This window comes from Narcine bancroftii, chromosome 4 (assembly GCF_036971445.1).
Source record: "Narcine bancroftii isolate sNarBan1 chromosome 4, sNarBan1.hap1, whole genome shotgun sequence".
Lineage (NCBI taxonomy): Eukaryota > Metazoa > Chordata > Chondrichthyes > Torpediniformes > Narcinidae > Narcine > Narcine bancroftii.
In genome coordinates, this window is record NC_091472.1 from 64,026,082 (window position 1) to 64,048,351 (window position 22,270).

Consider the following 22,270-nt stretch of genomic DNA (forward strand, 5'->3'; position numbering starts at 1 on the left):
TCCAATATTCCCTTAGTCCCAAATGTTCCCCCCCCCCCCCCCCCGAGTTGCCCCTTATCCCTTGCCAGGCAACCACAACTCCCCTCTCAATTTGGATTGCGTAACCGTTCACAAGCATCAACTGATTTCGCAGTGACGGTTATTCTCTCCCTTCCAACCCCCCCCCCCCCCGTAAAGACTTTTTTTTTACACACATATAACAAGGTTCACCCTCTATTTTTTTCCCCTTACTTCCTTTCTTTCCTTCTCTTTTTCTTCATTAGTTCTTATAAATACATTATTTTTACATCTTTATTTTTACATTCTTCATTCTTGTTACATCTCTTCATCTCTCCTTCTGTCCTGCAGGCATTCTGCAAATTCTCGTGCTTCCTCCGGATCTGAGAACAGTCAGTTTTGCTCCCCAGGGATAAATATTTTAAGCACAGCTGGATGTCTTAACATAAATTTATAACCTTTTTTCCAAAGGATCGATTTTGCTGTATTAAACTCCTTCCTCTTCTTTAAGAGTTCAAAACTCATGTCTGGGTAAAAAAATATTTTTTGACCCTTGTATTCCAATGGTGTATTGTCTTCTCTAATTTTATTACTTGCCCTCTCTAGTATATTTTCTCTTGTATATCTCAAAAATTTTACTAAAACGGATCTTGGTTTTTGATGTGTCTGTGATTTCGGAACTAGTGTTCTTTGTGCCCTTTCTATTTCCATTCCTTCCTGTATTTCTGTCATTCCCAGGACCTTTGGGATCCATTCTTTAATAAATTTCTTCATACCTCTGCCTTCTTCATCTTCCTTTAGGCCCACTATTTTTATGTTGCTTCGCCTACTATAATTTTCCAACGAATCAATTTTCTGAGCTAACAACTCTTGTGACTCTAACTTTTTTATCACTTTCTTCCAATTTTCTTCTTAAGTCATTCATTTCACAGCCATTCCTAATTCTTCCACATTTTGTAATCTTTTCCCTATTTCTGTCATGACCAGCTCAATTCTAGTCACTTTTTCTTCTGTACTTTTCATTTTTCTTTTCATTTCACTAAATTCTAATGTCAACCATTCTTTTAATGCTCTCATTTGTTCTTGAAAAAAAAACTGTCTATATTCTGTCCATCTGTTTTACCTTCTATTTCTCTGTGCAGATCTTGGTCTTCTTCTTCCTCTTCTGTTTCGGTACCTGTGTTTGTGTCTTCTTCTTCTCTTTGTATCTGTGACTCTTCTGACTTTCCTGATGAGTTGCTTGTCTCACTTTGCTGGGCTTCTTCTTGCTTGGCTTCTTGCAGTTGGTCCTCTTCTTCTAGGCTGCTTATCTGTTGGGCCTCCTGTTGCTGCTGCTCTTTCCTTTCACTCCCTTTCCTGTCGCTTTCCTCTTCTTCCAGCTGAGAGCCCTGGTGTCGGGCATCCCTCAGCTGGTCGCGTTGTGTTTTTCCACTCCTCGGCTGAGCCCCCTCCTGTCGGTCTTCTCTTTCTCCTTAGTAAGCGCTCTGCGCACTTTTGTTTGGCTCTGAGAGCCATTTTTGCAGTCCAGCAGTCGGGGGGTCGTCACCAACCTTGGAGAACGGGCTCTCTTTTCCACAACGGCTCCCTGTTTCTTCATGCAGGTAAGGCCTTCTCCTTTCTCTTCCGGCGTCTTTTCTTTTTTTCCCGTTTTTACTTTTTCCTTCTTGGGTGCCATTTTCTTTCTTTTCTCTACAACTTTATCTTTTATTTGTTGTGTTTTGTGTTTCTTGAACTTCGTATTTTCTTCACTTTATTTCTTCTTTTCTGGAGAGGGCTGGTACGCCCCTACTGGCCACCACTCCATCTCGTGACTCCTCCCTCATCATAATTTTGAATACAATCTGCAAAGTGCACTTTAATTACATGTGAATTGTTTGATGACATTTTAAAACTGTGGAGCACAGGGGCAAATAAAGGAAGAGGTATCTTTGTCCCAAACATTATGGAGGGCACTGTATATTGAATGTGGTATGTTAATACCTATGATAATTTTTAATGTATGGTTTTACATTTTGATTAGAATTTTAAAAAATTACAATTGCACAAGAAACTCGGTAACACTTTTTTATCAACAAAAATGTCCTCTCTTTTTAGATTGTAACTTCTAGTTTTGACAAGAAAAATCTAGCCTCTTTCAATAACCTGCAGTTTGAAGTTGAATATTTTCTCATAGAAATTTAAATTTTACTTTGTTTTCCTCCCCTTAAGACTGCTCAAGATGTGTGTAAAGTAGAGTCCAATGGTATTTACAAATCTTGTGAACTTCCAGCGTTATGATCAGTCATCCTCTGTGACTCCACTTTTTTTTTATTTTATTGGAGCAGGTTGAGAGATTTCAAAGATTTGTTGAAACTGGAAAATTATTTATTGTCAATATTATTTGCAGGCCTGGGAAAGACTGGAAAAAGCTGAACATGAGCGAGAACTGGCATTAAGGACTGAACTGATCAGACAAGAAAAGCTGGAACAACTTGCACGGCGATTCGATCGTAAAGCTGCTATGAGGGAGACTTGGCTCAGTGAAAATCAGCGCCTTGTTTCCCAGGTAATGCTCCATTTCTTTCTATGATGCACTTGAAAATAAATTGGTAACAATTTTGATGCCTGTGATAACCAGGTATCAAGAAACATTCAAAATTCAAGAGTAATGGAATGCAAATATTATTGAAGAAAAATCCTGATTATTTAATGATTGTATAAGCAGCTTATATGTACCTACTTTCTGTAAATTCTTGCAGAATTTATTTCATAGTACAGAACAATACAGGAACAGATACCAAACATGAAACTGAAATTAAGCTAAAAGTCTGCTACTTGCACTTGATAATTATCCCTCTTTTCCTTGAAGATTCAAGCGTCTTTTTTGAAGCCTCTTTAATGCTGCTATCGTATCAGCTTCCACTTGTAACCCTGTCAGCCCATTCCAGGCACCTTCCATTTTGTGTATATAAAAAACGCCCCACATATCTCCTTTAAACTCACCCCTCCGCCCTTCTCATTAAAATGTGACATTTTTACCTGGGTAAAATATTCTGACTGTTTACATCTGTCAATTTTATAATCTTCTGTAAGGTCTCCCCTCAACTTCCAACACTCTAGAGAACACAACCCAAGTTTGTCAACTTCTCCCCAAAGCTTATACCCTCTAAACTGGGCAGCACCCTGGTAAATTTCATCTAAATCCTTTCCAAAGCCTCCATGTCCTTCCTTTGATGGGGCGATCAGAACTGTGTATGGAATTCTAAGTATGGCTGGATCAAAATGTTATACGACTGCAACTTCCTTATTGTAGTCAAGATAAAACGTCCCAACCCAAAACATTGACTATCCATTTCTACCCATGGATGCTGCCTGTCACTGAGTTCCTCAGTGTTTACTAAAGATTCCATCAAACTGATGCTTTTGTGTTTTCCCTTCTCTTATATTCATCATCCCAATTCATGGAGGCAAGCATTCTGTACACCTTCTTCTCTACCCTATCTACTTGCATGAAGCAAGAGGCTATAATAAAATAATTATTAGTTGAACAAATCTTAAATATGGAAATAATGGAAAAAAATTCTATCCCAAAATAAAAATATTCAGATTACAAGCTTGCACGTCAATGATATTCCAGAAGAAGTTGTGTTGCCAAAACTGATGGTGACCATGAAAAAGGCAGCATTGGGTGCACTCAGCAATTCAAGTAATTATTTTGCCCTCTTCAAAGAGTAATGCACATTATTCTTCTGTTTCAACTAATAATGCATAATGCTGATAAATTAATGTCAGATGACAACAGATGTATGATTTACTGCCTGTCCTTCAGAAATTTTGAACGTATGAAAGTGCAACAAGGTGAATTCCTAATCCCAACTTGAATCAAGTGGAGCACCTTAAGCATGTTAGAAGCATTCAGGTTATGCCAACTCAGGCTTTGGTGATGATACGGTCTTATCAGACAAGTACATGGCATCATTGGTAGAAGTTCCGGAGAAAGGCTTAATAATTCTGACTATTGATTGATGGAATGAAATTGATTATGTCTAGTGCTCAACCTCTCATCTTTCTGGAGGCCATTGATAATTGAGCTTGAGGGCAACAGGGTTGAATGTTTAAAATTGAAGACTTTTTGGGGTTTTTTTTGTCGTATTCTCAAAGTGATTTCTTTGCAGTTTTGTTTCTTGTTATATTTGTCCATTCTTGCTGAATACTTAAAAATGTTATAATGGAAGATGACGTCTAGTTCTTGTGCCATAGGACAATTTTGGTTTTGATCTCCCAGCTGTGGAGGCTGCAACAAAGAAGCATGAAGCTATTGAGACAGATATTGCTGCATATGAAGAACGAGTTCAAGCAGTGGTGGCTGTGGCCAAGGAACTGGAAACAGAGAACTATCATGATATCAAGCGGATCACAGCAAGGAAAGAGAATGTCTACAGGCTATGGGAATACCTACTGGAATTATTGCGAGCTCGACGTCATCGATTGGAAATGAATCTCAATTTACAAAGGATTTTCCAGGAAATGCTATATATTATGGACTGGATGGATGAAATGAAGGTATAAGAATCAGCTTTTTTATTCCTTCTGTAACGTGCCACATGATTTTATTTTATTTGTGAAGAGTTCCATTGATAAGCTAAGATAAGCACATACTGATATTGCAAGATAAAAATGCTTTTACATTATATTCTAAACAGTTATATGTTGTGATTAGTAAATTTAACATGAACAATCAGTGAAAATTGTTGGAATTATCACAGGTGCTACTGCTGTCTCAAGACTATGGGAAACATTTACTTGGTGTGGAAGATCTACTGCAGAAACATGCACTAGTTGAAGCTGACATTGCTATTCAGGCTGACAGAGTAAAAGGTGTCAATTCTTCTGCTCAAAAATTTGCCTCTGAAGGAGAAGGTAAATTTTGTTTTTTTTTTAATCTTTTCATCCCTTGACTTTATAACGGTTTTTTGTGTGCTCCAATTGTGGCTAATTGGGCAATTCCAATGCATGTTGTAAAATTGGTCAGTGCAAACTAGAAATATCCTTGAGGTTGGCAACATTTGCTTCATTAGCTAAGCTTAGACCGGCCAGTGGAAATGCTTGGTTTTCCAGAGGTGTATTGGGGGAATACAAGTCATTTGTAGTTTCATTTCTTGAACGCAATTTTGTTTGCTACAGTAATTGTGCCATTGTAATATATGGACAAGATTGATATGGAATTGATCCTTGATTTTGAACCAGTCACAGCCAGGATGACCATTATGAAAAAGTATGGAATGTGATAATAAGGTAGTGTGTTAAATTGGAATCAATTTAACATCAATAATCCATAGAAAATTGAAGTGAAATAGAATTCTCCTTGCCTGCCTTCATCTTTTATGGTGAACTCAAAAGACCAGTGTTACAAAATAGCAATAGGTTCAAATGTGCTGTATGTAAGCGTGTAATAATTGATACTGAGTAAAAGCTTGCCCCCTTATTTTTGGGCCCCCAAATCTGATTTTGTCTAAATCCCACTCCCAATGCCTTGAATGTGGACTATCACCTGGTCCTGGCTACCCACCTGCCCATCAGAACTCCTTACGCCTCGAACAACACAGGAAATTACCACAGTCAAAAGAAATGTGCATGTAATAGTTGGCTTCTTCAATTTTACCCTAAAAATGGGTCCATAATATTTTGACTATTACACGTTTATATACAGCATTCGGAAAGCTTCCTTGCTGCGGATTTAACAAAACAGCTGAAGGAAATGGTAAAAGCCATTCATATACATGAAACTCTGCATTATTGTTTTCCACTTGACAAACGTATTGGAATTCTTTGAAGAAGTGACAAGCAGGCTGGATAAGAGAAATGCAGTAAATGTTGTGTGTTTGGATTTTCAGAAGGCCTTTGACAAGGTGCTGCACATTAGGCTACTTAACAAGATAAGATCCCATGGAATAACAGGAAACATACAAGCATGGGTAAAGCATTGGCTGATCGGCAGGAAGCAGAGAGTCAGAATACAACAATCATGTTCTGGTTGGCTACCTATTGCTAATGGTGTTCCGCAGGAGTTGGTGTTGGAGCTGCTTCTTTTTATGTTGTATATCAGTGATTTAGATGATGACATGAATGGCTTTGTGACCATGTTTGCTGATGAATGAAGGTGGGTGGAGGAAACAGGGAGGCTGCAGAAGAAGCAAATGATTTCAGATTTATTGTCAAAGTACATAAATGACATCACATACAGCCCTGAGATTCTTTTTTTCAGTGGGCCAAGCAGAATTGCCTCTTATTGGTGGTGCAAAAAAACCTGAACACAGCATATATATGTAAACAAATAAAGAACTATAAACAAATACAAAGTAAATGAAATGCAATGTCAGAAAGTGTACAGTCATGCACTTTGGTAGAAGAAATAAATGGGCAGACTTATTTTCTAAATGGGGAGAAAATTGAAGATTCTTAGATGCAAAGTAACTTGGGAATTCTCGTGCAGTAGGTAAACTTGCAGGTTGAGTCAGTGGTGAAGAAGGCAAATGCAATACTGACATTTGTTTCAAGAGGAATGGAATATATGAGCAGGCATGCAATGTTGAGGCTTTATAAAGCATTTGCTCACTTGGAGTATTGTGAGCATTTTTGGACTCTCTTTAAGAAAGGATGTGGTGAAGTTAGGGAGGGCTCAGACGAGGTTCACAAGGATGATTCCAGGAATTAAAGGTTTTCATATGAGGAACGTTTGATGGCTCTTGGTCTGTACTTGGAATTTTGGAGAATGAAGGGTGCTCTCATTTAAACATTTTGAATCTTGAAAGGCACGGACAGAGTAGATGTAGAAAGGTTGTTTCCTATGGTGGGAGAGTCTAGGTCAAGAGGACACAACTTCAGCATTGAAGGACATCCACTTAGAACAGAGATGCAGAGGAATTTCTTTAGCCAGAGGGTGGCGAATCTGTGGAATATGTTGCCATAGGCAATTGTGGAGGTGAGGTCATTGAGTGTATTCAAGGGAGAGATTGATAGATTTTTGATTAGCCAGGGTATCAAAGGTCATGGGGAGAAGACTGGGTAGTGGGACTAAGTGGGAAAATGGTTCAGCTCATGATTGAATGGTGGGGCAGACTCAATTCGCTCAATAGCCTATTTCTCTCCTATGTCTTACGAATTTTGATATTGAGCAAGTGGCATGTTAAAAGTAGTTTTTTCCTTCCCCAGGTTACAAACCATGTGACCCACAGGTCATTCGCGATCGTGTAACTCACCTGGAGTTCTGCTACCAAGAACTTTGTCAGCTGGCTGCTGAGCGAAGAGCTCGTTTGGAAGAGTCACGACGCCTCTGGAAGTTCTTTTGGGAGATGGCAGAGGAAGAAGGCTGGATCCGTGAGAAAGAACAAATACTTTCAGCTGCTGACTATGGTAAGGATCTGACCAGTGTGATCCGCCTTCTTAGTAAGCACAAGGCATTTGAGGATGAAATGAGTGGACGCCGCGGACCTCTACAACAAACGATAAAAGAAGGTGATGCTATGGTAGCTGAGGAGCATTTTGGATCAGAGAAGATCAAAGAGCGAATTAAGGACATTCAGGATCAATGGGCCCACCTGGAGCAGCTATCTGCAATTCAGAAAAAACGATTGGAGGAAGCTGCTAATGTTCACCGGTTTAAGGCTGATGGTGATGATATTGATGTGTGGATGTTAGATATTCTGCGAATCGTCTCAAGTAATGATGTTGGTCATGATGAATACTCCACTCAAGCGCTAGTAAAAAAACATAAAGATGTTGGTGAGGAGGTTGCTAGCTACAGACAGATCATTGATTCACTACATGAACAGGGACAAAGTTTGCCTGATGAGTACTATAAGACACCAGAAGTTGAAGGTAGATTGGCTGATATTGAGGAACGTTACAAGGAGTTAGCTGAACTGGCACGACTTCGGAAACAGGCCCTTCAGGACGCTCTGTCGCAATACAAAATGTTCAGTGAAGCGGATGCTTGTGAACTGTGGATTGATGAGAAGGAGCAGTGGCTAAACAACATGGAGATCCCAGAAAAACTTGAGGACCTTGAAGTTATCCAACATAGGTAAGAGCACTATGAAATATATAAGATGGCAATATTGATTTAAAGTTTGCAATATATGAGATTTTTTTTAAAATCAGGATGGATTAGAGATTAAATACTTTTAGTAGTCAGAAAGTACTTTTTTGTGGTTTACAAGGAAATCATATGTTGGCTGCTTAAGTTTTGGAACCATAATGAAATTCATTAAAATGTGATAAAGGTTTATTTTACTTTTAAATAAAAATGTTGAATGTTTTAGAAGCATTGTAGCTATCCAAAGGCGACACCATTGTATCAAAGACCTAGTTATTTATTATCTATTTTAATAACGTGTTCAAGTTTTCTTTGTATGGTCTTAGAAATTAGATACAGAGTTCACTTTAAAAACTCAAAAGCAAAATGTCACAAATATTAGAATTACTAATCAGGAGACGACTGTTTTGAAAAAAAAGTTTCAGAAATTATATTAGATCTGTTACCTTTGAAAAGAAAGCATAAATACCAGAACCATTGTAATAACATAAAGTGGCTTCTTTCCCTACTAAGATGAAAATGTACAAATTAGAGTTAATATTATAAACTATTTATGATTTTAGTTTTTTTTTGTTCTAGATTTGAAAGTCTGGAGCCAGAGATGAACAGTCAGGCTTCTCGAATAGCAGTGGTAAATCAGATAGCTCGCCAGTTGATCCACAGTGGTCATCCTAGTGAAAAGGAGATTAAAGCACAGCAAGATAAGCTAAACACCAGGTAAGACTGTCACATTGAAGTATACTGTAAATTTTGTCGATAAGAAACAAGAACTTAATTAAGTAGTGTTACTCTGTTTTTTCATATATATATATTTTAAAAACTGCGTTATTTTAGGTAATTAACCTTTTGTGCACACATTAATTTCCTTTGAGCGCTGGTTGCAAACCGTGTCTGCGCACACAGCTTAGAGGGAATAGTTGATGACGTGCATTTAGAAAAGGATCTGCCTTTGCTGAGCACAATTCAGCAGAGGTTGGACCAAGTTCTGCTGTCCATGAAAGCAAAACTGACATGGGACATCAGGTATCATTTATTGAGTCAACAGTACAAATCAATGACAGCAATAAGTACACCTGTCCTAATTTTACCACTTTGTGAGAGGTTTACTCAATATTCTTCTCAAAGCCAAATTGTGTTGATTTTTTAGACCTTAAGCAGATTTAGCTGCCTTTTGAGGAACATTGTCACAATGTGTATCAGTTTTGATAAACATATCCACAACACCTGCCCACTTCAGTCCATCCATCTTGAAATAGTCTGACATCTTGGATCAGATGGCCAGAAATCAACTCAAATGAAAACTGGAAAGCCTGAAACAGTCTGCAGTTGCCATCACAAACTTAATTCCCTGGTCACTGATTCTTTCCCTGATAATTGCTCAAAGCTCAACATGACTACCTGCAACCAGTGATATCATATTTTCCTCAATATTGATCCTCAGACTACATATTCATGATATTGTCAAGACCATTTTTTTCACCTTGGTGGTATTGACAAACTGCTCACCTTCCACAGCTTATGCAGTTGAAATCCTCACCTATGGTGTCGTTACTTCCTAGATTGGGTTTCCTTATGCACTACTACTTATGTACATGTAACTATCCCTATTGATTCCACTCTTTGAAAACTCAGTTCAGAATTTTATATATTTGATTAATGCACATTCTATTAAATTCTCTGCTTGGTGGCCTATACTGGCAATTTGTTAATTGGATATGAGTATCACTTTAGCTTTACCACACAATCCAAACAGTCCTTTGTTTTTTTTATAGGATGGAAGAGTTCCTTTCACTGGTTACCTAACAACATTGTAAGCAGTAATATCATCTGATACATGGGTGGATCATGTTCAAAGCTATTCAGTTTCATTCTTAATTCAAGATGTTTTATTAAAAAGTAGAGCTTTGCGTCAAAGTTGGCAGAGAAAGATGTGCTTTGTTCTAAATTAACACCTTGTAAATTTTATAAGCTTGTGTGCATAGACTTCAGTTTTAAACATTCCCTCTTCCCGTTACTGTGCCAAATCACTTCCTCGAGGTGAAAACCAGAATGATAGTGGAATTTAAAACGATCTTGTGATTTGAACTTGCCTATCTAACTTGGTTTTTTACCACATTCCCATTTGCTGTTTTTTTTAACCACATTCCCATTTGCCCTTTTGAGCAGAACACCTGCAGGAATGAAACACGATTCCGGTTTAAAATTACATCAGAATCAGTGATGTGGTCTTGCATTTCAGAACGAGATGGGGTGGTTAAGGGAGTGCTGACTGTTCATGATTTTTTTTTCCAAGCTTTAATGTAGGCCCCTGTAACCACACTTGCATGAAAATTTGCTTCCATTTTGATTCTAGATGGAGTCAGTTCCGTCAATTAGTGGACCAAAAGAAAGATGCACTCAATTCTGCACTCAGCATTCAGAATTATCACCTAGAATGCAATGAAACAAAATCCTGGATTCGGGAAAAGACCAAAGTCATCGAGTCCACGCAAGATCTGGGCAATGATCTTGCTGGTGTCATGGCCCTCCAAAGGAAATTAACTGGAATGGAACGAGATTTAACAGCAATTGAAGCTAAACTAGATGACCTACAGAAAGAAGCTGAAAGACTCGCTGCTGAACATCCTGACCAGGCACAAGCTATTATGAGCCGTCTTGCAGAAATCAGTGATGTCTGGGAGGAGATGAAATGTACTTTAAAGAATCGGGAAGAATCACTTGGTGAAGCAAACAAGCTTCAGCAGTTCTTGCGTGATCTGGATGACTTCCAGTCCTGGCTATCAAGAACCCAAACTGCAATTGCTTCTGAGGACATGCCTAACACCCTAGCAGAAGGAGAGAAGCTACTAACCCAGCATGAAAACATCAAAAATGAAATTAATAATTATGAGGAAGATTATCAGAAAATGCGAGACATGGGTGAAATGGTAACACAGGGACAAACAGATGCACAATATATGTTCTTACGCCAACGCCTGCAGGCTTTGGATACTGGATGGAATGAACTGCACAAGATGTGGGAGAATAGACAAAATCACCTGTCCCAGTCTCATTCATACCAATTGTTCTTAAGAGACACAAAGCAAGCAGAAGGATTCCTCAACAACCAAGTAAGATGAGAATTTTATATTTAATTTGCCTTCTAATTCCTGCTAGGTATAGGTCATTTTCCCATTGTGTCTGCTCGTAAAATAGTTACATTTTTCCTTATCTCTAAAAAGACATTTTTCACAATTTTATCTAAATCTGATTGAAAATTACAAACAGCCAAGAAAAGTTCCAATTGTTCACTGTTTGAATCTGCTCTTTTTCAGTCCAGATAAGCAGAAAATATTTTATGGCAGATGCAAATAGCAGGATAGATGAGATTCTTCTGTCAAGAAGTGTTTTGTTTCAGATTCACTCTATGCCTTTTCAACAACCATTGCTCAGTATAAGTTAAATTGGAAATTAAAACATGAGAAGCAAAAATAGAATTTAAAGCTGTAAGAATTTGGCGAACATACTGCAATCCATACCGACCAAGAAAAATAACATTGCAAGCAGAAAAGACATCAAAGCTAGATCTAATGGTTTCTTGTTTCCTGATGACAATTAATGTTAAGTAAAAATCTGTGTCCTTTTTTAAAACAAAGGAGTATGTGCTGGCACACACTGAAATGCCCACGACATTAGAAGCCGCAGAAGCAGCCATTAAGAAACAAGAAGACTTCATGACCACCATGGATGCTAATGAAGATAAGATCAATGGAGTGGTGGAGACAGGCAGGCGACTAGTCAGTGATGGGAATATTTATTCTGACAAAATCCAGGAAAAAGTTGACTCAATTGACGAAAGGTAAAGGAAAATCTGTCAGATTCAGCCCACTGAGAAAATAAAATAATTTAATATATTGAATGCATTAAGTACCATTGTTGCTTTCCACTTGCTATCTGTTTTGTTACTGCTCATGCAGTGACACTGTATTTCAATGGAGAATTGATTTTTAATGGAATATCTACTGAATGCCATTTTGCAGTCCCAATTTTTAATCATTAATTAACAAGATTTACTGGATCATCTAAATATCATTTTTAAAATGTAATTGTATTCACCATTGATGAAAGAAAGTATAAAGGGAAAAAAAAACTAATTGTAGCAATTAAAAAAGGCCCAGTAAATACTTGTGGACAAAAGGTGTTTCTTTTATTTAAAAAAAAAGCTCCTTGGTAAACTGATCATAATTTTTAACTTCATTTTTTGCCATCTGAGCAGCACTGGCAATGGCAGCAATTATTCCGCTTCCCCTGAAAAGGAGATGTTTCTTGAATGCTCAAGCCCTTCTGAAGAAGATGTTTTCAGAGTGCTGCTGGGAATAATGCCAGGAATTAGACTCATCAATGATGAGGGATGTTAATATATTTCTAATCAGAATGTGCAACTTGAAGGGAAACTTGCAGGCAGTGGTACTCTCATGCATTTAAAAGTTTTGTCCCCAGTGATGGAGTGAGAGGTTTGGGAGCTAATTTCAGAAGAGCCTGAGTATTTAGTTGTGCATGCTGCAGCCACTAGTGTAGGAAATAATTATTTGGATTGATGCATAGAGTTACCAGTCAAGAAGGGTGCTGATCTCCCTGAACACTATTGGACTGGGTCTAATCCTGGCAAATGGAGAGTATTCCTTCAGGTTCCTAATTTTTTTTTGTTGAATTATTCTTTGACTTCATTTAGATGAGTGTATTGAGGAGTGTTGATGCTCAACCACCTTTTGTAAACAAAATTACTTGGCTTTCAGAATCACAACAGATGGCTTTATCCAGAACCCTTGGAGGACTGTGTGTTCCAAATTTCGGATTTTTCCGCATTTCGGAAAGCCCACCAAAATTTTACTGCCATATCCACCCCCACCCCCTTCCAGTCACCTGGCCATCTCCCCCAACCGTGGTCCCTCAGGCGCCTCCCCGAATGCCGGTCCCTCGGCCGCCTCCCCCGACCGCCCAGCAGTCTCCCCTGACTGCTGGTCCCCTGGCTGCCTCTCCCAACCACCCGGCAGTCTCCCTCGGCCGCCTTCCTCGGCCGTCTCCCTCGGCCGCCGGTCCCTCGGTTGCCTCCCCCCGACCGCCGGTCCCTCGGCTGCCTGGCAGCCTTGCCCAGCCGGCCACCCAGCAGTCTCCCCTGACTGCCGGTCCCTCGGCCGCCTCTCCCAACTGCCGTTCCCCACTTGCCACATTTTGGAGCTTTGCGGATTTTAGATGTCCGGATAAAGGATCGTGTACCTGTACTACACCCTGCCCCACTTACCTCCCAGCACCTGACTCCACCATCACCAACAAAAAAAATCTGAGGCTACTAGGATTATCACACTTCATCTAAGAAGCACTGCAGAATTACTTCTAGTAGCAATGCAGTATCTGTTTTGAGGACCATTACAATGTCATCAGAGCGATTTACTGCCATGTTCCCCAGGTTTGAATAAATACCTCAACTTGTGAAATCATTGGAGGGATGATCTGATGGTCTGCTAGGAGGCACAAGAATTGCAAGAAAGACAAGATATTTTCACGTGAAACAGTTATTAAATTTAAATTTTTTTAGGCCAGGATTCATATTCAAGGGGTAATTTTATTTAAAGGAATGTTTAATTAATGATCTTTCTTTAAAACAGCTAATTTTAAGTAACTTTTTAAAAATGTTGCCATTGAATTTAACTTACAGGCATATAAAGAACCGTGAGGGAGCCAGTGAACTTCTTATGCGTCTGAAGGACAATAGAGATCTACAGAAATTTCTTCAAGACTGCCAGGAAGTATGTTTACTTCACAAGTGGCACAATACTATTTTGAATTTTAAACATATTTCATGTGTAAGCTTTGTATTTCATAAACGTCTTTTGTTTTACAGCTGTCCCTTTGGATCAGTGAGAAAATGCTCACTGCACAGGACATGTCCTATGATGAAGCTAGGAATTTGCACAGCAAATGGCAGAAACATCAAGCTTTTATGGCAGAACTTGCATCAAATAAAGAATGGCTGGATAAAATTGATAAGGTAAGATTGTTTTGTAATAAATATGCAGTTGGGTGTTATTTCTTTCAGTTTACAGTTAGAGACATGGAACTTGGTGTCAATGACATTGTTCCAATTTGTGAACCCCACCTCTATATGAATTGTACCAAAATAAATGATTTTGCAGTAATAAATGACTTTTATGGCAACAATTTAATGGCCATAACGAAGAATTTACCATTAATGAATCTCGTGTTCAATCCTTGGTTTATTGTATTGAATGTCCATCATGTGTTAAAATTCTGTGTAAAAGATACAAAAGCTAATGTTATCTGAAGCTGGAACTTACTTATTTGTCATTCATCATTGTTGAATGAATCTTTCAATTGAATGAAAGGCAGTATATAAAAGTAACAAAAATGATCTTGTCCTTTTTGTTTACATCCTCTGTGGTTAAATGTTGTGTCAGATGAGATTTTGTCCATTTTGCAAGATAAATTTGAGAACATTTTTAACCACTCATTTCCCTGTCTGCATTTTGGAAAATCAATCAGTCTGCGCTCCTTCTCCCTACTTCCAAGCTGAGGTGTGAGGATCAAGTAAAGACATAGGTTCAGTGCTGGTCTAAGGAAATAGATGAAACTCCATGCAACTGCTTTGAGTCAATAGATTAGTCTGCACAGCATAAATTATTATGGTAAAATCATTATACTTTTCATCAATAAGTGTATAGAGGACTGCAGGCCAACAAAATAATCTGATTGCTCTCCCACTTGTTATGGAATCATGTTATTATTAATCTTTAGTTTATAAATATATTATTTTTGGTAAAGGGACAGGTCACATGTTCATGCTAGCAGATAAATAAGGTCTTCCAGAGACAAAGTGTCTGCTAATTCAAAGTCAAACAGAGCTATCAAAGCCTTATCATTGTTCAGTTAAAAGCCATAAAGACTTATGATTGTTCACTATTGAAATATTGAAGACAATGAATCTTTAATTATTGTTATCCATTGAAACCCAAGACATTGACGTTTACTTAGAAAGACACCTGGTCAAGCAAGCAGTCATTTTGTTTGATGGCTGTGCAGACAAATCAGAGGCATTTGCTCGTAAACTTCTGGAAGAGAGGAACTTCAAACAAAATCAGTGGTGATGTCATATATGATTAGAACACTTCAAGAAGGCATCTTTAATATTGAACTGCATCAGAGAGATGCAGTAACCTTCAATGAGAGAGGTACTGTTGTGCATTCTCCCTTTGATAGGGAATGAACACAGAATCAATGGCTTTGAAGAAAAGGCCATTTCAACTGTGTCTTTGTCAAGAGACGACAGTTCTACATGTCCATTTTAATGGTCATTTAATTTAGCCTTTGCCTGGGTTTGTGAAATCATCGAGTAAAATGCAAGTTCTGTAACCTCCATGCAAGAGAGGGGGATTTGTGGAAAATCATTCTAATTATGAAATATTTCTCTGAAAGCAACTCTACAAGAATTTATAAGTTTTGAGAAGTCTGGTAACTTGGTGTCTCAAACTACTTCATAATCACTTTTGAAGAACAGTAAAGATTCTGAGTTTCAACACAAAAGATTTGTAAGAGTAAACTTTAAAATCATCTGTTCAGAATTATGCCTGAACTGTAATGGTCTGGGATTTGACTCACACACACACACACACACACACACACACGTGTACTGAGCAGGAATTTCACTTCCTCTTGAAGTCCATGTTTGAGTTGGTCAAATTAGGTGACCCTGATCAATAAAAAAAAATCCAGGTATGGTTTTCTTAAGGCCATCAGGGACACCAAAAGACCATTCCAAACCAAACTGGAGTCCCAGACATATCTCACCGACATCATTTATAGCAGAATTGGGTTGAAAAGCAGGCAACAATACATCCCTCCTGAATTAATACTATGCTCATATTGAATGCCATTGAATCACCGTCACCTGCCACAACAGCCTCAGGTGCACCTGTACCCTCAATTATCGTGGCAGACATCACATTAATTTTCCTGAGAGTAAACCCATGGAAAGCCTGGATGGGGTCCCTGTCCATTTCCTGTAAACCAGTGTGGTCCAGCTGGTGGGGAAATTCACAGACATCTTTAATCTCTCCTTGCTATTGTAATTGAAAGAGGTTTAAGTCTGATATTCTCACTTGATCTAAGATGACAATCATCCAGGTGCTAAAGAAAAACAAAACAACACGCCTTGCTGACAGTCCCCAATGATTCTGGCATCATTCAACATGAAATGTTTTGAGAGATTTGTCTTAGTTTGTGTTAATTCAAGTTTCCCAGGCAACTTCAGTCCTTTGCAATTTGCCTATTTCTGCATCAGATGCCATCTCCCGACCTTTAACTCAGCCCTGAAACATGTGGACAACAAAGAGAAGAAGGAAGATATCTAGTGGCATGCTGTCAGGACAACAACCTTTTACTCAATATCAACAAAATGAAGGAGCAGTCTGTATCAACTTGCTGAGGTAGAGATGGTAGAGAGTGTCATGTATATATTATCAACAATTTGTCCTGATTCAAGTTCTTGAAGCGACAACCAAGAAGGTGCACCAATGCCTACCCTTCTTCGGAAGCCTAAAGGAATTTGGCATGTCCCTGTGCCTTTAACCAGTTTTCAAAGATGAGCCTGAGAAAGTATCTCTCAGGATCCAGTTATCACACCAGTGAATAGATCTCACGTTGTTAAAATGACTGGCCTTGCACTGATTTAATTGAACATTTTCTGTAACATTATATTCTGAACTTTTGTTTTATTTTGCACAATCTGACTTCAGAAGAGGAAATTGAAACCACATCCCTGCCCGCATCAAGTTCTGAAGCAGAGAGAGTCGATAGCTTCAAGGTCTTGAGAGTAAATATTTTCATTTCCACTAGGAGCACTGTTGGTGTAGTGATTAAGGCAATGCCTTTACAGTGCCAGCAATTGGGGCTTGGGTTTGCATCCCATGCTGTCTGTAAGGAGTTTGTACATTCTCCCTGTGTCCGCATGAGTTTTCCCTGGGGGCCCTGGATTCCTACCACCCTTCAAAATGTACTGGGGGTTAATTGGGTGTAAATTGGGTGGCCTGGACTCATTGGCCAAAGTGACCTGTTACATTGCTGTTTATATAAATTTAACTTGACCCAGACCAACTACGTTGACAAGTCACTAAAGCACTCCCAACACCTCTACTTTCTTAGAAGGCAGAGGAAGCTTGGCATATCCTTCAGCTTCACCAGTGCACCATCAAAAATATATTTGTTGGATGTATCACAGTGTGGTGAGGGATATGCTCTGCTCCAAATTGGAAAAAGTTTCAGAAGGTGGTAAATACAGCTCAGACCATCATGCAGATTTCCCTCTCCTCCATGAACTCCGTACACATCTCCTGCTGTCTTGGAATAACGGCCAATATACATTCCCTGTATACACTCTCTTCCCTCTCCTCCCATCGGGCAGAAGATTCAACAGTGTGAAATCACACTCAACAGGCTCAAAGATGGTTTCTTTCCAGCAGCAATCAAGATCCTGAATGAACCTGACAATTGTGCTTATGTTGCCTTTGGTTTGTACAAACTGATCTTTTCCATTTTAACTCTATATGATGTCAATATGCTCTTGCACTTCTACTTTGTATGGCTGAGTTAATCTGTTAGAATACTCACAGAAGAACCCTTCTAACTGTACCAGGTATCATGCAGCAAATAAAATGAAACATGTACTCAGGGTAGGTTGGGTTGCCTGGATAGAATGCAAAACAAAATTGTATCTTGTATCTTGTGTTACGAGCCCAAAGGACCCTAAAACCTAGCAGTAATAGACATTCACCAAGACAAGTAGTTTTTAAAACAAAAGTTGTTTTTAATCAACTTTAAACATGAAAATAGAATCAAACTTTAACTTATCTCTATACTTAACTAACCCAAATTAACCCCCTTCTAATTCGAAGCACACATTTATGTTGTGTGTGTAAATTTAAGAAAAGTTCTTTGATTCACAGTTCAATCTCACTTCTCCTTCTTGCAAGTTCTCTGGTTGCAGGCAATTCTTATACTGTGCACAGAATTTAATGTATAAAATTCACCAGGCTTTGGTGCAGGAAAGTTCTTGTAAGGTTTGAAGAGAGAGATTTGTTGTTTCAGGATTTCCACAACCGAGGTACCACCATTAGTCACCTCAAAGTCTCGCTGATAAAACTTGCCCCATCAGGGTTCTCCAAATGGTAACTTCTTTCTTTCAGGTTTCCACAGAGTTCCTTTCTGTTCCGCTTATTCCAAGAGAAACATCAGACCAATAGCACTTCCAGCCATCCACCGCTGTGGAACTTTCTGTTTCCCACCAGCTTTTCCTGGCTTGTTTCAGCTGTGACTGTTCAGTCTCTTTCCGTGTCACAAACACTAACTGAGAGGGTTTGTCTTCTTTCCCTCCCTCTTTCCCTCCCTCTTTCCCTCCCTCTTTCCCTCCCTCTTTCCCTCCCTCTTTCACTCTCTCTCTCTCTCTCTCTCTCTCTCTCTCTCTCTCTCTCTCTCTCTTCAACTGCCAACTGCTAGAAAGCCTATGCGACTCTCTCACTTGCAAAAACCACAGGAGTACTCCTCTCTTGGTCAAGCTGTTGTCTTAAGTAAACAAAACCCAGGAGTGACCCTTCTGTGAGCACTTTACAAAAAAGTCAGAAGCCATCCAGCCCGTCTCCAATTCCAAACAATGGTCTATTCATTTCATGACATTCATTTCAATCAGCACCGACGTGAAATGTGCATAAAAGTCTCCATAGATCCTGCAATGTTACTGAATATGAATTCTTCAGTATTTCAAATAAGATCTGTTTTAAAATGTATGTAATCTACTCTAATTTTACAAAATTCCTCCCAATATTTATACTCCATTACACTTGATACATACGACAGATTTCAATTCAACTCCTGTGTGGCCCAGCTCAGGTTTCCGACTCTACTATCCATTCAGGTTTGGTTTTATCCAATATCCAATCTATTGTTTTGTGATTAGAGATTTCACAGTGCATTAATCAGCCCTTAGAATGGTACAAGATAGATGTGAAGGTACCCCATTAATTTATAGAAAAATTCAAATTGATTTATTTCCAGATGAAGTTAATAGTTTATGCTTTATATGCAATTTCATTGAATTTGCACAGTTACATGGATTATTTGGTGTGGAAAATCATATATAGATTGCTGAATATCTATTTTCATCATTTAGGAAGGAATGCAACTGATTGCTGAAAAGCCAGACACTGAGGTGGTTGTGAAAGAGAAACTCACAGCTCTGCACCATTTGTGGGAAGAATTAGAATCCACAACACAGGCCAAAGCTCAGCGCCTGTTTGATGCCAATAAAGCAGAACTTTTTACACAGAGCTGTGCTGATTTAGACAAATGGCTACACAACCTGGAAGGACAACTCCACTCTGATGACTATGGCAAGGATCTTACCAGTGTCTCTATCCTACTCAAGAAACAGCAGGTATGCTGGCATTATGAGGGATCATGGTTCAGATAAGGTGAATTTGCATATATTTTTCTGTTCTATAGATCGGCCATTTCAATATTCGCATAGCTGATGATGCTGTGAGTTTGTACAGATATGTATACGTGCACTCAAGTTCTTACTTAAGCTAAACAGATACATAAGATACAACAACTACAATAGTACATATTTAATTACCACCATGACATTCCAAGACAGAAAAAGAAATAATAAATCTGAAAGGATAGATAAATATTCACAGTACATGAAATAAATTGCATTTCAATAGTTCAGTTTGTGTGAGGCACCCTGAAGCAATAAATGTTGGAACTCATAGCTTCAGTGGTTCAGATTATCAAAAATTTCATCCATAAATGACCATGAAAACACCACAACTCAATATGGTGAAAATTTGTGGAGTATCATTTATCTTTCCTAAATTTTCCACTCCATTCCTCTTTTTGACTGAATGATGGTGGTATATATTTTTAATTGTTATGTTTTTTTTTGCCATCTAGTTAATGCATCAATTGTTTTTCTTGTCCCTAAGTTGGTAAAATTCACCAATCTTTCAAAAATGTACCTATCCCCTCTTAAAATGCCTCCAATTATCTGGTTTCCACAACACTCCAAGGTAGAAAGGGATCCAATCAATAGTTTGCAACTGTTGAAACTGAGCTTCAGTATAGCTGAGTGTTTTCAGGAATTTCAAACATGCTGCCATCTCTTTCAAGATAAAAGACAGATTAAGTAATATTTTGGATGCTAAACTATTTTAGATACCTACTTATTAAACATGTTTTCTCCAAATTAGAATGATACAAATTGGATCCTTTTGCTGAGATTTAAGCATATAATGCAGTCAACTCTGAGGAAGGCTATAATATCAGAGATGCCATCCTTCAACTAAGTCAGAGTTCCTACATGTACATGTGCTGTTCGCATAAGATTGGAGTTCTTAAGTATATGATCAGTGTTCATACCTCAAATTTTAAGATATTTTTGTTCCAAATTGCTGTTTATTGAGAACATTCTGTATAAATTGGTATCCGTTTTCTATGGTAGAACACTAAAAATACTTCAGTGGTACCTCATTGCTTCCAAAGCACATTGTAAAGTACAATGCTGATAAAAGGCATTATACGAAGACAAATATGTTTGTTTCCTTTATTTAAAAAGATGCTTAAACAGACTGAGTTGATTACAAAGAGATACTTGACTCCTTCCTTCAAGTACCTTATAATCAATAAATTTGTGGTTGCAAATAATTTTTATATAATCAATGAAGATGGCTTGTCACATTACGATATCAAACGAAATCGTCCATTGTCAAGATAGGTATTAGTCCAAAAAGTTTTGTCTTTCATCAACATCAGTTTGTTTTATCGGTTATTCTTTGACTTGCATGTTTATTTTGTGTGTTTTTTGAAATATTCATAATAATTAAATGTTGATGGAATGGGAATGGTGCAAGTATTGTTAGGAGATAGTTCACTGAAACTGAAGCATAAATAGCTGCAGAACAAATGAAGAGATAGCAAGCACTTGGCTCATTCCGTACAACTTACAAACTAAGTATTTTTTCCCTCCTAATTAGATGTTGGAAAATCAGATGGAAGTGCGAAAGAAAGAAGTGGATGAATTGAAGTGCCAGGCCAAGGTTTTGAGCCAAGAAGGTAAAGATACTGATGAGGTGGACAGCAAGCGCACCATAGTTGAAAAAAGATTCTTACAATTATTGGAACCACTGCATAAAAGGAAAAATTATCTGTTGGCATCAAAAGAAATCCATCAGTTCAACCGAGATCTGGAAGATGAGATTGTAAGTACTGTAGTATCAGTTTAAACCATTTAAAACAAGAACAAATTTATATACTTTGTTTTGGCTTGCCTAAAATCCTGGCATGTTAACATTTTTACCTGAATATTCTGCCTTCCTCATGATTATTTTGTGTGTTATTTCATTAAAATGTAATTGCCTGAAACCTGCATAAGAGAAGGCCACTCCGATATAAAATCTACGACCCAAGGACCTCGCTGCCATTCCCAGCTTGCTTGGCCACGGCACACGAACCATGGGTGTAAAGGGTGGGGCCAGTACTGCGCGCACTGCACACCACCTAAAAGCTCCTTTGCGCAGGCCCGAGGACAGGTCCACGTCCTCCCCCTCCACGTCCTCCCCCTCCACGTCCTCCCCCTCAAAAGATGCGACAAAGGAGGAAAAACCCAACACCCAACCCCAACCAACAAATTTTCCCCTGCAACCGCTGCAACCGTGTGTGCCTGTCCCGCATCAGACTTGTCAGCCACAAACGAGCCTGCAGCTGACGTGGACATTTACCCCTCCATAAATCTTCGTCCGCAAAGCCAAGCCAAAGAAGATGAATTGCCTGATGATCCTAACATTTTGGGCTTGAACCCTTCATCAAGGTATGATGAAGGCCTCATGCCTGAAACGTTGGTTATATATCTTTATCTTTGCTATATAAAGTACATTGTTTGACCTGCTGAGTTTCTCCAGCATTGTGTTTTTACATGAATAAATAATTGATGCTTTAACTGCATTCACCACTAAAAAGTGTACAGAACAATAAATTAAATATAATTTATCTGTTAATAACACCAATGTTTAAAATAAATTTAGTAAAGAAAACCAAACACTGGGGTTTATTTCTAGAAGGATAAAATTGAATGGAGCAGTTAAACTTGTATTAACC

At 38.5% G+C, this 22,270-nt stretch overlaps 1 protein-coding gene across 2 annotated transcripts in view; it reads left to right on the forward strand.

Moving 5' to 3' along the window:
* The window catches only part of sptbn1 (spectrin, beta, non-erythrocytic 1), a 300,080-nt gene that overhangs the window by 225,058 nt on the left and 52,752 nt on the right, over positions 1–22,270 (forward strand). For both annotated transcript variants that reach the window (XM_069931435.1, XM_069931436.1), the window contains 11 exons: positions 2,384–2,542; positions 4,237–4,539; positions 4,743–4,896; positions 7,189–8,059; positions 8,651–8,788; positions 10,425–11,181; positions 11,707–11,909; positions 13,767–13,857; positions 13,953–14,099; positions 19,287–19,550; positions 21,151–21,375. In XM_069931435.1, the coding sequence (XP_069787536.1) occupies positions 2,384–2,542; positions 4,237–4,539; positions 4,743–4,896; positions 7,189–8,059; positions 8,651–8,788; positions 10,425–11,181; positions 11,707–11,909; positions 13,767–13,857; positions 13,953–14,099; positions 19,287–19,550; positions 21,151–21,375 (3,312 nt within the window). The remainder of the gene's footprint in view (positions 1–2,383; positions 2,543–4,236; positions 4,540–4,742; positions 4,897–7,188; positions 8,060–8,650; positions 8,789–10,424; positions 11,182–11,706; positions 11,910–13,766; positions 13,858–13,952; positions 14,100–19,286; positions 19,551–21,150; positions 21,376–22,270) is intronic.